At 38.1% G+C, this 14,491-nt stretch overlaps 1 protein-coding gene across 1 annotated transcript in view; it reads left to right on the top strand.

The window, feature by feature from the left end:
• The window catches only part of SLC44A1 (solute carrier family 44 (choline transporter), member 1), a 47,579-nt gene extending 34,406 nt beyond the window's left edge, over nucleotides 1-13,173 (top strand). Inside the window, exons 10-16 of the mRNA XM_009998172.1 lie at nucleotides 2,399-2,564; nucleotides 5,784-5,940; nucleotides 6,194-6,277; nucleotides 7,183-7,320; nucleotides 8,632-8,868; nucleotides 10,165-10,245; nucleotides 12,467-13,173. Of these exons, the coding sequence (XP_009996474.1) occupies nucleotides 2,399-2,564; nucleotides 5,784-5,940; nucleotides 6,194-6,277; nucleotides 7,183-7,320; nucleotides 8,632-8,868; nucleotides 10,165-10,245; nucleotides 12,467-12,490 (887 nt within the window). The 3' untranslated portion in view covers nucleotides 12,491-13,173. The remainder of the gene's footprint in view (nucleotides 1-2,398; nucleotides 2,565-5,783; nucleotides 5,941-6,193; nucleotides 6,278-7,182; nucleotides 7,321-8,631; nucleotides 8,869-10,164; nucleotides 10,246-12,466) is intronic.
• Nucleotides 13,174-14,491: the final 1,318 nt, after the last annotated feature.

Genomic DNA, 14,491 nt, shown 5'->3' with positions numbered 1-14,491 from the left:
GTTGACAACGGGTTGAACATGAGCATCCTGGTTTGTATCAGGAGTAGTGTGGCCAGCAGGAGTAGGGATGTGATTCTTCCCCTGTACTCAGCACTGGTGAGGCATCTCCTCAGGTCCTGTGTGCAGTTCTGGGCCCCTCACTTCAAGAAGGATATTGAGGTGCTGGAGCAGGTCCAGAGGAGAGCAGCAAGGCTGGTGAAGGGACCAGAGGGAAAGTCTTATAGGGATAGGCTGAGGGAGCTGGGGTTGTTTAGCCTGGAGAAGAGGAGACTCAGGGGGGACCTTCTCACTCTCTACAACTACCTGAAGGGAGGTTGTAGTCAGGTGGGGGCTGGGGTCTTCTCTCAGGCAACTAGTGACAGAACAAGAGGGCATGGCCTGAAGCTGTGCTGGGGGAAGTTTAGGTTGGATATTAGGAAGCACTTCCTCATGGAGAGGGTGATCAGACATTGGAATGGACTTCTCAGGGAAGTGGTGGAGGCATCATCCCTGGATGTGTTCAAGGAAAGGCTGGATGTGGCACTTAGTGCCATGGTCTAGCTGATGTGGTGGTGTTGGTCATAGGCTGGACTTGATGATCTTAAAGGTCTTTTCCAGCCTTGGTGATTCGGTGATTCTTTAATAAGACTGCTGTAATAATTTTTCAAGTAATTGCCACTAGTTTTGCATAAAAAGGTAAAAACCAGCTGATTTCATAAGGTATTGGAGGCAGTACTCATACACATGAAGACATACTAATGAAAGTGTTAGTGTTGCACACATTTACTGTCTCCCAAAATGTAAATATGCTAAAAGTGATGTTCAGTTGTTCAGAACTTAGGTGCCTGGTATTATTTCAGCATTTTCCAGGGTTATTAGGGAGATTTTTCTGCTGTTGGTGCAGCATATTTTGAGAGCAGCCAATGAACTCTCCGTTTCTGCCCGTTGAGAGCTTTGTGTTTGGCGTCTGACAAGAGGAAGTTCTAGAATTAGTCAGTCCTATAGGTTGAAATATTAGTTACTTCAGCAGAGAAATCTAGCAACTGCCTTTTGAAATGAAAAAGGTCTGAATTATTTTACAGTAAGTTGCAGACAACGGAGACCGTCATTCATTATTAAAACCTTAGAATTTTGAAACATATTATTTCCTGCTGGTCCAAAAGTAGCAGTGTTTCAGATTTCAGAGCTATTGCAGGATAATGCAAGATAAATATTTTTATTTCATGGCCTGAGTCCTTAGCAAGGGATGGAGGTAATAGAATTCACACATTCTTGTTCTCGTTACTGTTGGAATTCTTCGTTTTCATTACATGCTGTGCTATGTGTAGAAAATATTCACCTCTGAAAGTGAGTTAAGTCTCAATTCCATGCTTCATTCAGTGAATTCAAGACCACTGCACAGGAACTAAATTTGAAGCAGAATTTAGGCTGATACTGTATTTTTCATACTCTTCAACTGACCTTCATTCTGGAAAGACTAGTATGTGCCTTTAGCTTAATATGCACTCCATATCCCCACTCACATCAAGTTAAACAAAATCTTTGTGCAAATAGGGCCAGGTCTTTCCAACCCAAACCGGGAGAACTGAAAAAGTGTTAGTTATCTGTGTATGAGAGGCAGCCTACACTTATGAAGAGCTTCTTTACTAGAATGAAAATTACTTTTTTTATATAAGTGTTTTATACAGGTTGCTTTAAGTATTTTTCTGAACCTCATCAGCTCTTCATGTAACTGTTGGAGAGAATGAAAGATCTTAATGTGGGTTAACACATTGAAACAGAGCTTATCCTAGGAGGGTTCTGGCATGCACTGGCAGTCTCAAAACATGGTATCTCTACTGAGATAAGACAGAAGAGTCAATGGATTTCTTAATGTATGAAATAATATGTTTAGAATCCCTAAAGCTGTTCCTTATGCCTGTAGAGCTACAGATGTTGTTGAAATACATGCATAAAGTCTTATTATAAGGAAAACAAGTGATTGTTACAGTTGACATCCAGATGTAAGGAGCTATGAAGTTTAATACTGATTCTGACTGTATGAATATCAGCAGAGCAGCAGACTGAAATTAAGAATGAGTAAGGCATGCTTCTGTTACGTTTAGTTTTAAGAACTTTTGCTACTTGGTGGTGGTTAGTTTTGGAAATTTTCACCAAGTGGCTATAAATTGAAAGAAGTGTTACGCCATTTTGAGTACATTTAGAATATTTTTAGTGCTTTTTTCAAATGCCATTATAGTGATTGTCTCAAAAGCTGTATCTTCCTTTTGAATAGTCTTCCTAAACATGACATTTAGTAGCGTTAGTAGAAGCTGGAGGGGTTCTGCTGTAAACAGTTATGAACTGCTAACATTATATGCTTCCTTCTTTCTGAGTTGAGGTAAGCACCATTTCCTTTTTTACTTTTATTTATTTCTAGGTGTTCCTGTCCCAAATGAAGAAGGATTTGTTGAATTTCGGATGGTAGGCCCTTGGAAATACATGTGGTGGTACCATGTAGTGGGACTGATCTGGATTAGCGAGTTTATCCTAGCCTGTCAGCAGATGACAGTAGCAGGGGCTGTTGTGACATACTATTTTACAAGGTAAGGACAACTTAGCTCTACTGTGAGCGGCCTAGAAATGGAATTAATGAGGGCAGCAGCACTGGGGAGAACACTTGGGAAAGTTGGGGAGCAGTTGAATTATTTCTACTCTATTTAAATACAAAAAATCATAAAATAATCTGTTTTGCTGATTGTAGTTGGTATGCTTGATGTTTGAGACTTGAAATCTTACTTGCTTTGTAACCTGTGCACATTGTACAGGCATGGATGATTATCTACAAAGCAGAATGCATCTGGAAGGTTATCTGTTAACACCAGTAAGTTCAGTAGAGGTAAAAAACATTGAAAGCAATTAGTTATTATTTTAACTGCAAACCAGCACCCTTTAAATTACTTACAGTGCTTTGTTAATCTCTTAAGGCATTTATTAGAACCATTATTTACATAGAGATTCTGACCATATTATGTTCAAATAAAAGATGATACAGAATATGTGTGCATTGAAGCTCCAAATATCATTGTGATGGTTGTGTACCAAGATTTATATCAGGGCATACTTTACACTGGCTATTTTGCATATATCTGCTTGCTCTTCAAGAAGGCAGCAGTAGTCATCAAGCAGTTGTCTTACCAACATTCAAGCACAAGAATTTTGTTTCACAAAGATAAGAAACTGATTTCAGAATCACAAACTTAGCTTTTGGTTTTTCATGTCTAATAAATGTCTCTGAAATTACAATTCCTCAAAATTTACCTTAAATGAGTCACAGAGTCCTGGTATAAGCCATTTAGGATCCAGACTTTTCAGAAAAAAAATAAAATCTGGTGATTTGTTAGTTAGCCATACAAATAAATGGTACTTCAGTGACCTGAAATACTTCATTTTGGTATGAGGAGCAGAACTGTGGCAATATTTTTGGTCAGGAAAAGAAGCAAGTACACTGGTATCTGTTCTATAGAAGTTTAATGAAGTTTCTCCACATGACCTTTTAGTTCACAATACATTTCTTCCAACTCCCCCTCCTCTGAAACTCCACATCATTTTCCAAGAACTAGATGGGTACTTCTATTTCAGTGTTTTCTAAGTCTTTTCCAAACAATATACAAATACAGCTCCTCTAGGTAAAGTGCAGCATCAGTAGAGGATGCTGACAAGATACTTAGCAAGGGTGGTTTACTTAAGAAAGGAAAAAAAATATTAGAGGGATGTTATATACAAATTTCTAATTATATCCAGCAGCCACACTCCTATTCTTGCAATGCACTTTGAAGAGTCTGGGGCTTTTAAAAAATGTGTGTTGTTTTTAAATAATGCATGCAGAAATTTTTTAAGTTCATGATTCAGATCACAAATGTTTAATTGGTTTGTCTTTTTAATTGAGACTGTTATCTGTATTGCATTTGACTCCTTATCTGCCCTAGTCTTTAAAACAATGTAAAAGGCAAGGAATTTACTCTGCTGACAGAAATTCTGTTATTAATAATTAAGTCCTCCAGTATACCTAGAAATATATCTGTGAAGTTATTACAAGATGTTACAGGGATGTAATCTTGTGAATAATTAAACTAGATTGAGTAACGAACCAGGAAAATACAGAGGAGAGAGGATAACTTTGCATTAGAATAGATCACTTAGCAGTATATATGTTTCATCTGTAAGTTTGTGTATTTTCTTTCACCTGAGAGTGAATGATTTTTCTTTTAACTGTTATCCTCTTCTGCATTTTAAGGTACAACTCTAGTCTGAAAACGTAGTAAAAAAGGAAAAATAATCAATTTGAACTTCCCCAGTATTTTGCTTATTAGCAGCTTCCCACTTCAAACGAGGCGAAATTATTCATGAAGAAATGGTTATATGTGTTCAGTGTTCATTTGCCTTAGCCAGATGGATTCTTTTCAACTTGGGCAATAACAGACCTCAAGGTGTTCTTTGTTACAGACTTTTCCCTCAGTTACATTTGTTTATGTGATTGTGCCTGAAAAGGAAGATAGTTTGGATTACCTGAACTGAGCTCAGTTAATTGGAAAAAACATACAGGGTAAACCTATTTTAATCATTGACATAGAATCATAGAACAATAGAATCTTAGGGGCTGGAAGGGACCTCAAAATATTATCTAGTCCAACCCCCCTGCCAGAGCAGGGTCACCTAGAGTACATCACACAGGAACGCATCCAGGTGGGTTTTGAATGTCTCCAGTGAAGGAGACTCCACAAACTCCCTGGGCAGCCTGTTCCAGTGCTCTGTCACTCTTACAGTAAAAACATTTTTTCGGATATTCACCTTGAACCTCCTATGCTCCAATTTACACCCATTACCCCTTGTCCTATCACTGGTCATCACTGAGAAAAGCCTAACTCCGTCCCCCTGACACTCACCCCTTACATATTTGTAAACATCTCAGGATTAAGTTATGCAAATGCTGTTTTCATGGAATTAAAACTACTTTTTTATCTTTTTGAATGATACTCACATTAAAATAACTTTCTCCCAAACCAAGGAGATAATTTTATGTTTGGAATGTTAGTACTTGTTATTTTAATATGCTTAGTATTATGTTCGTATTTCTAATAAAGAAGAGGTGCCATTCTTTAAATGTTGAATAAGTTGGTTTTGAGAGAGGAGTTGAAGGTGGCTTCCTTGGTAGGAAGTGTAAATAAAAACTGTAAGAGGGAATAGCTTCAAAACTGTGAAAGTGTGTATTCATCTGATAGATGAAAAATATCCTAGTGACATTGCAATAGTTTATTTCAAGGCTTAATACTTGGTTCCTTGAGTGTACAATGGCTAAGTCAGTAATGCAAATCATCTGAGAAAATAATTTATCTAATAAATAATGAGAGTAATAGCCTCTCCAAAGTCTCCACAAAGATCTCCAACAGAACAGGAGAGATAGGGAAGGAAAGTTTACCTGTTGTCTGAGTGAAAAAATACTAGCTTTGATTCTCACTTTTTTGGAAGATTTTGAATTGTACACCATCAAATGCAGTTTTATAAGAAACTGCTAGTTGGCAATAGTGGGAATGCAGCCAACTGCTAGTGAGGGTACCCTGGTGAGAAACTGCTTTCTTATCCCATCTGTGTTGCTGCATTAGAGCCTAGCTGAGGCTGATGCAGGCTGTCAGCGTGGAGTGAGCAAGATACACTAAAATCTAGTTTAAGGACAATGTATTAGTTTATTGAGAATTTGTAGTACTTCTACACAAGACTAAACACATATTGGATGTTCTGCTTCATTCTTTTTCTCTTTTCAACAGGGAGAAAAGGAATCTGCCATTTACTCCTATTCTGGCATCTGTTAATCGCCTTGTTTGTTACCACCTAGGAACAGTAGCAAAGGGGTCTTTCATTATCACACTAGTGAAGATACCACGAATGATTCTTATGTATATTCATACACAACTTAAAGGAAAAGTAAGAGAAATAGATTCCACTTTCTTACTGAGACTCAATGACTGACATGTTTACAGCTAGTTTAATTGAATGTGTGTGGAAGGCTGGAAGCTTGCTTTGGAATATTTGGCCTTTAAAGGACTGTGAGACTGATAGATACTTCTTAAGTTACCAACCTGAGTATCAGTTACTGAAACAAAAAGGAATATTGTTTTCTTAATATCTGTTAGTTTTCCTCTTTATTTTTATTTTCCCACATTCTGTGCTTTCCTAGGAAAATGCTTGTGCTCGCTGTATGCTTAAAGCCTGTATCTGCTGCCTTTGGTGTCTAGAAAAGTGCCTGACTTACTTAAATCAGGTAAGATTCTCAATATCCAAGTTTTATGTAAGGGCTGATAATATATGTGGTTCCCAGAATGCTGTCTGATGCTGACATGTAAGGTATCATACTTTGGAACTGAACTTCCATGAAGGAACTTCAGTCTTGTCTCCATTACTGAAATTACACTGCAAATCACTACATTAGTCTTTGCTTACCTTGTAAAGGTGAAAAATAGCTGGTATTAATCTTTGTGAACATGGTATCTCAACTAGATAACAATTTGTTTAGTAGTTGGAAATATTATTAATTTTATGCACTCTTATCAAACAACATTCGAGTTTCAAATTATTTTTGTTGTGAAAACAGAATTAAACTCTTCTAGGTGGTAACATTTAAGGTTCACACAATTGAAAAACTACATAACATCAAATTATTGTCATAATCTACAATGTGGAAAAAGTTGCAACACACTGGTCAGACCTCTTTGTAAAAGAGGTTGGCCTGTGGTTGCAGTTCTGTTAATCTCTAAATATCTCTCTAATATCTCTTTCACTGTTGTTCATTTTTCTGCTTGTGGAAACGCAGAAGTAAAAGCAGAAGGCAGCATTAAAAAAACTTATGCATTACAATGTTTGAAAATTGTCTTGACTAACTTTGAAGGCAGTCTAGTGAAGCATCTATAAATTATCTTGGTGGGCTTGTGTGACCCTCAAACTCTTTATAAAACCCTTTATATTTCCAGAATAATTTTTCCAACTACTTAATTGGTGCAGTTTGCCACTGTTCACCTCCTGCAGAGAAATTGCAGGGAGATCTTTGTTCATGAACATCATGTGACTTAAGTGACTTATTCAGAAGATATATTTTCTCCCCCTTCTTCCCTCCATCTATCTGAAATACCTGGTCATTTCATGAGTAAATCTTAAATTTGCTTTTCCCAGAATGCATATACAGCTACAGCTATCAACAGCACCAACTTCTGCACCTCAGCAAAGGATGCCTTTGTTATTCTAGTGGAAAACGCTTTGCGAGTGGCTGCCATAAACACGGTTGGGGATTTTATGCTGTTTCTAGGAAAGGTATGTCTGCTATATACAGTTGCTATTGACTTACTTAGTAGCAAGTTTTTCGTAGGAATGGCTGCACTCCAGATACAAAATGCCTTCAAATTCCTGTTTTGTACCACACACTTGTTCACATCTAACTGCATTGTATTAGGAAGCAACTGTCCGGGTTGGAGAAGATAGACACTTATGTTAGTGATCAGAAAGGAGTAGCTGAAGGTGAGAGCATCTTTTGCATTAATTTGTTTTTAGGGAGTCAAGAGAAAAGTGATTACTGGAAGTTCTGAGATTTTTATTGGTTTTGGGGTTAAAACCTAGAATTTTAAGGAAGAGAAGCCTTTCCTCTACATTCTGTTTAGTAGGAGCTCTCCATATTTATATTGAAAAGTGGCACATTATTCATCACCATTTATGATGAAATTGCACTGGAAGATAGTATAGAAACCTGCTGTAAGGAACTGCCAGCTTGGACTGAACTGTCTTCCTTATTAGATTCCTCTGCTTTTATTGAGTCAAGGTACAGTGGGCTGAACTTCTAATCCAATAATTAAGTCAATAAGATGTGAGAAGAAATAAACACATAATGAAGACAGAGGTTCATGGGAGACTGTGAAATGATACAATGTTTTGTGGGGTTGCCTGAAGAGCATTAGGAAACATATCCCTGAAAAAGATATCTTCCAAATTATTAGAGAAGTGCACAAGGGACAGAAATGTTGAAATGAACAGTGTAGTGTATAAAAAATAGTGTAAACTAAAAACAGTGCTAGACTGTCAGCTTGTTTTGTCTGCCAATTCAAGCCAGTGTTTTCCTAATACAGTAAAGCTGACCTATTGTACAATTGCATTTTTATCTGCAGTTCATAATAATTGATTCAGAAATGTTAAAAGGATTGAGTGGCTGGAACAATTGTTTAGCCCTCTTGTTATTCCTGAAGACCAAACTGGTACTGGTACCCAGGAAAATACCTGTTAGGGCCTCACACATAGTGATGTTCTGTGAAGACTGTTACATGAAGTGCCTCACATGAATTCTGATCTTCCTTCTCTGTATGGAGATGAGGAAGAGATAAGACAAACTTGGAAGTTGTTTCCACCAGCAAAATGAAAAACATAACCTGCTTACAACACCTGCCTTCTGCTCTCCCTCTCCTCATGTAATTTGCAGACAGGGATGTGGGGAATCCAGGAGGTAATGATGTCATTACCCCTAATATCTGTAACTCCTAGTTCTTGGCCTAGTAGAGCAAGAAGCACAAAGGTTAAAAACAAACAAAAAAAGAAACATCTTCTGCCATTAGAGTTGTCCTCTGTTTTCTTCCTCAGGTCCTGATTGTCTGCAGTACAGGTTTGGCTGGGATTATGTTGCTGAATTACCAACGAGATTACACCGTCTGGGTGCTGCCGCTCATAATTGTTTGCCTCTTTGCATTCCTGGTTGCTCACTGCTTCCTTTCCATTTATGAAATGGTTGTTGACGTCCTTTTCTTATGTTTTGCCATCGATACAAAATACAATGACGGGAGCCCTGGAAGGGAATTCTACATGGATAAAGTTCTCATGGTAAGTTTCCCCTTGCTCTCTCAGGGTAAGCATATCATGTAATAAGATGGGTAATGGGAGTTGAGTCAACTCACTGTCTGAGTTTAATACTGTTTTTTAACTGAGTTACCTTGCTATCTTGTTCGTGGCTTGATCAGCAAACAGTGCGGTCTGATGAGAATCAGGTAAGTAAAGATATTTCCCTCCCTTGACATCACTGGTATTGGCTTCTCTACACTGGCCATGACATGAGCAGTAGAATCATACTTTTGAGTAACATTCCATGCAAATGCAGAATGGAAAGACAGAAAACAAAGGGTAGAGGCTTGAGTTTTGCACTTTGCTAAGAAAGATCTATCTTGGAACCTGGAAGTGAAAAAATGTCAGAGTATTATCATCCTTGACCAATCTGATGGCCTTCTGTGATGGCATGACTGGTTGAGTAGATGAAGGGAGAGGAGTGGATGTTTCCTACCTCGACTTCAGCAGGGCTTTTGACACTGTCTCCCTTAACATCCTCATAGGTGAGCTTAGGAAGTGTGAGTGAGATGAACTTACTCATCTTGAGGGCAACAATGTACTGGACCAGGCTGCCTAGGGGGTTTGTGGAGTCTCCTTCTCTGGAGATATTAAAAACCCACCTGGATGTGATCCTATGCTCCCTGCTTTAGGTGAACCTGCTTTAGCCAAGGGGTTGGACTACATGATCTTCCAAGGTCACTTCCAACCCCTACCATTCTGTGATTCTAGCCCACATGCAGATGGTGACCACACTGTAAAATTTCAGCTAAAGTTTGCTGAAATTTTGAGAGAAAAAATTACATAAAATGGAACTAACACCTTTGCTAATCTTTCTGAGTTGATCACTGTGATCTTGTGAAAAATTCAGGAGTTTAAATTGAGGGACGTAAGGGAAGTCAACAACACTTTGCAAGCAACTATCACTTCTCTTTAATGTAGTTCTAACACTACACACAATTTACAGGATAGCATGCAATAACTAGGGTGTCTGGGGGGGGTTTTGACAGCTATCCTCCTACCTTTCTTCCCCATAATGGAGAACATTTTGTGCTAAGTGTAAAAGCTGTAACAGCACACAAGGCAAATAACTGTCTGGCTTCTAGAATGAAACAAGGGGGACCCTTGTGGCTGTTTGACAGGCTCTTCTGGTACTTTGTGGGCAAGTCTGACCAAGAGAAGTGGGAGGAGCAAGTTGTGTTGTCATTTGGAGCAGTTGCATCTTGAAGTTTTGTATTGAGATTTGATGTTTTGAGTCCACTCTAAGAAAGCATTTTTCACTTTATGACTGTTTTTCAGGAATTTGTGGAGAATAGTAGGAAATCTATGAAAGAAGCTGGCCAGGGAGGTGGAGCTGAGGGGAGAGAGCTAAAACCAATGGTAGGTGCAGATGAGGAGGTGGCGATCCTCCAAGAGTTTCACTTTTACTTCTTCTCCCTCTTTGTCTTTACTGACTGCACTTCTTCAGGAGAAGTTTTTGTTCTCTGTATCACTCAAGATGTTCTGCTTTTTCTGTTTGTGAGCTTGCCTATCACCTGGATGGCAGAGTTTTTGTCACAGCTGAGACCATCTCCTGTAAAAGTAAGATGAAAGGAATGGAGTCATATGAAACAAATGCAGTTATAAATTCATTAGATTAGGATGCATGCCAAGCAGTATACACAGACAGCCCCAGCTGCTAAGTTCTCTCAAAATATGACAACTCTATAATTCATTTGGCTATTCTGACTTTAATCCTCTTTTCAGTCCTAAACTGAAAAGTTTTTGTTCATCTTATATTCACCATAAAAGCCTGAAGAACACTACTGAGCACATCCATTGTTGCAAAGTAGGACCAGGCATTTAAAGCTTTCGTCAAATTATTTTATACAGTGCCAAGGAATTGGTTAAAATTATTCCTTTCAACCTGCTCAAATGACATTTCTCCCAGTTGTTTGTTTTTATTGCCAACTACTTATGTTGCTTGTCTCTTGTGTGCTCTTTCCATCTCACACTGTCAGATGCACAGACAGTGAACAATGCATCATTTATGCTTCTGCAGCCTGTTTTACTTATGGTGTGCCTGTTAGGAAGGCATTGCATGTCTGAGTAGCCTGGAATAAGGAACAGCTATACATGGTACAGATAACAGATAGGAGGATGAGTTTGGAAGGTGGAGAACTGAGAGCGTATGATGGAGACCCAGGCTGGGCAAGGTATGACTTGTCATCGTGCAATATGACTTTGTAAAATAAAATATTTTTCCATCATTACTTTCTCAGAGTATTTGGGGCCAGATGCAGTTGCTTAACCATGGGGACAACTTTTAACCTAATGGAACCTAAAAAAGTGTATGCTAACAGTAGAATTTTTTTTTTCATTCCGTATGTGAAGCCGTGTTGCATGAGCACTTTTTGACCTAGCTGGAATGGGTTCCTGCTGTAGAATGGGTAGATGTCTAGCTTTGCGTGTTTTGCTATTTCACTATAGCTTTCCAGTTTCTAGATTCGCTTATGGCTAAATGCTGCTGTGTTTATACATCTGAAAAAAATCTAATTCTGTGCTCATTTACTGATTTCTTCTGGGAGTAATTCAAGCTGTTCAAATAGACGCTAATGCTGGGATTTTCAGGGTGGTCTAAAGCTTCTGTTAAAATGATGGAGAATAGGTTAGCAAGCCCTCTAGTCACATGCACAAAAATTCTCAGTAAAAAAATATATTACATTAATTTCTAATGCAAACAACTGTTTTACCTGAAGTGGTTTTCTACTTACACTCTTGTCAGTGCAAGCAGAGACTGCTACTCAGGCTCTTGTAGTTAACTGCTCAAAGCTTGGATGTTAAAATATTGATTAATCTCCCCTACTAAAATGGCAAATCAAGTACTTGCAAGTCAAGGGTTGTCTTGTTCTTATAGGAACTTGACTAGGCACTTGAGCCTGGCTGAAAGTCCTCCTAGTACTGCTGGAGAAGATGCTGAGCACCTGGGGCTCAGCCTGCATGTCACCTGCTGAATTACTCCCAGTTCTGCTGCTCATGCAGTAGTTTTATTTAGAACTGACTGGGCCTTGATTTCTCAGATGGTCTTTTGTTTTGGAGTGTTCAGCTCTAGTTGCATAAGTTCTGAAATAGCAGGATCTCACTTTCTGACAAGTAACAACAGCAGTTACTTCCATGAAATTTCTGATACCTTTTCCCAAGGCACTGATAAAGGCCTCATTACATCTAGAATAGGATCATTCATAAGTCTGTTCTGCAGTAGTAGCACCTGCAGTCACAAAATTGGGTGTTTGAAAATCTGGTTGGGTTTTCTTCCTTCTTTTTTAAAAAATAGGGTCTTTACTGTTTTGTTTCAGTGTCCTTGAAATGTGGATTTTTCTTAGACATGACAATTAGTTCTAAAAGTGAAACACCCTGAGTGCAGTTGTATTTTAAGTAGGCATTAATAGCAAAGATGGGGAAACATTTAGGACATTCTGTTCTTGTATCAAGGCACAAGAAAAAAAAAACAACACACCTTTTCACACTTCTTTCTTTATGGTTTCCAGTGACCCCTTTGACTCAGTTTCTCTTTGTCTTTTGGCATTTGTCTAAGACTGTGCTGTATGACTTTGTTTTCTAGGCCTCTGGAGCAAGTTCATCTTGAAACTAGCCAGCCATATTGGAACCCATTGACATTCCAAAACAGTATATATATACATATATACATACATATATATATATATATAAAAATATACAGCCAAAATCAGAGAAAAAGGAACAGGGATTTAATACTTTTTTTAACAATTATTTTTGTGAAACATGTACTCTTTTCATACGGGTGGCTTTTACAAGCAGCTTTATCATTGTTCCATTTTTTAAATTTTTCATTGTAGTCATGGAAAAGTTGATTCTTACCTGCTTGATATTTTACAATCTGGAGGAGGTATCATTGTAAAGATAATCTGAAATGATGACTGGGTTTAGACACCAATTTCCCATGACACTGCTAATCTGCTGAGAATTTTATTTGTTAGTTTATTTAAATTTGCACTAAATTCAGGACAGTTAAATGTAAGGAGAACCTTCAAATCAAGAAAAGTCTCAAATTTAGTTTCAGAAGGTGATTTCAGTGAGAGTTCATTCAGTTCAAGTGGGTCTGTAATCTGTCATTTTACTTCACAGCCCTGGTGGGGCACAGTTTTGTTTATCAGAATCAGATATCACAATAGCCAACTCCTCAGGTATTCAGGTGTGTGGGAGCCCTTGCATCTCCTATTAAACAGAAACTATACAATGGGGACAGAAATTTTTATATGCAATTAGCTTCCTGTTTTACCCTAATTACCCCTCTTACTCGTTACCCACCATCTTCCCCTTGAGTTAATTCAGTAGCCTCCTTCACACTTCAGCAGTGCTCCTTTGAACAGTATGGATTCTCCATGTAAGCAATTGAAATAACATATTGTTAGAGCTTAGTCTTAGCCATACTCATGATTAATTCATGACTAGATGTAACAATGCTGAGGATGGGAAGAGAAATGAACTGTACTACTGTACAAGAAAGTACTGTATGCTTCATTTCATTTAATGCTAGAGAGCTTTGGGAGGTGGAAGGGACCATTCCTTGCCTGTTGTTTCACCCATACTTGTAAGTACTGTAGCAGGTGGCTAAAACAGGAAAGGGCAGAGAAACATTTCCTTGGAAGTATAACTGCCAGGGTAGTTATCTCAAGTTATCAAATAAAGACAAGAGAACGTGCTTTTTTATTACTATTCTTGGATAGTTAAATTTCTTTTCAGTCTGGAAGTTCACCAGATATGAATGCTAATACTCAATTCTTCAACAAAGTGTAATGGTAAATGCTTGAAAGTGTATTTGCTAAGAATTCATTATCTGTCTATGCTATATAATGCCTTTGTTACAATCTTTTTAAGAAAACTATTTTTGTTAATGTAAAGTTAATATTTCAGAGTGGGATTTTTAAACTTGTTGCACTAAAAAGAAGCTCTGTACAAATAAATCATGCCTCCATGGCTTGATCACTCCATTCAAGAAAATCTTTTGAAACCCAAGAGCCCTTCTACAGAAGGTTTGCGATGGAGTGGAGAGGTATGTGTAGTTAGGGACATGTACAACTCATGTTACCAAGGTTTAATAAGCAAGCAATTCTTTGTGCTTCCTTTCAGTGGATTGGGCCTTTAAACTGCTGTCAAAAGTTTAAAAGTACATAGTATCATGTAGCTAAACAGTGCTCTTACTTTTTGGCAATAGTGGTCTATTTCACTTTTGCTTCTAGAAGTAATTTGGTAACTTCAATTTGTTTAGTTTTCTTTTAATAAGCCAAGTAAGAGGATATGAAATGTATGAAAAACAAAATACATTTAGAAATTATAGCTGCTGGGAAGGCAGGAAGATGGAATTATCCAATCCTGCAAGCACTTAGACACTTGTTTAAGTGAACTACATTGGTAGCCCTACTGACACCAGGAGGACTCTCTAAGTGTGGAAGTTGTAAGTTACACATCTGTGTAAGTGCTAGCTGCACTAGAGCTTCAACCTAGGTATTCAAAGTGGAGGTCTGGTGGGGCCTCCCAGTGCAAGTTAGAGGTCAAACTATCTAGAAGCAGCACTGGAGCAGCCTTAGGTTTGTAGAGAGGAGGCATT

Source organism: Chaetura pelagica, unplaced genomic scaffold (genome assembly GCF_000747805.2).
Source record: "Chaetura pelagica isolate M959 unplaced genomic scaffold, ChaPel_1.0 scaffold145, whole genome shotgun sequence".
NCBI classification, from domain to species: Eukaryota; Metazoa; Chordata; class Aves; order Apodiformes; family Apodidae; genus Chaetura; species Chaetura pelagica.
The sequence above is the reverse complement of the archived record's forward strand: the minus strand, read 5'-3'. Positions and strand labels throughout refer to the sequence as shown.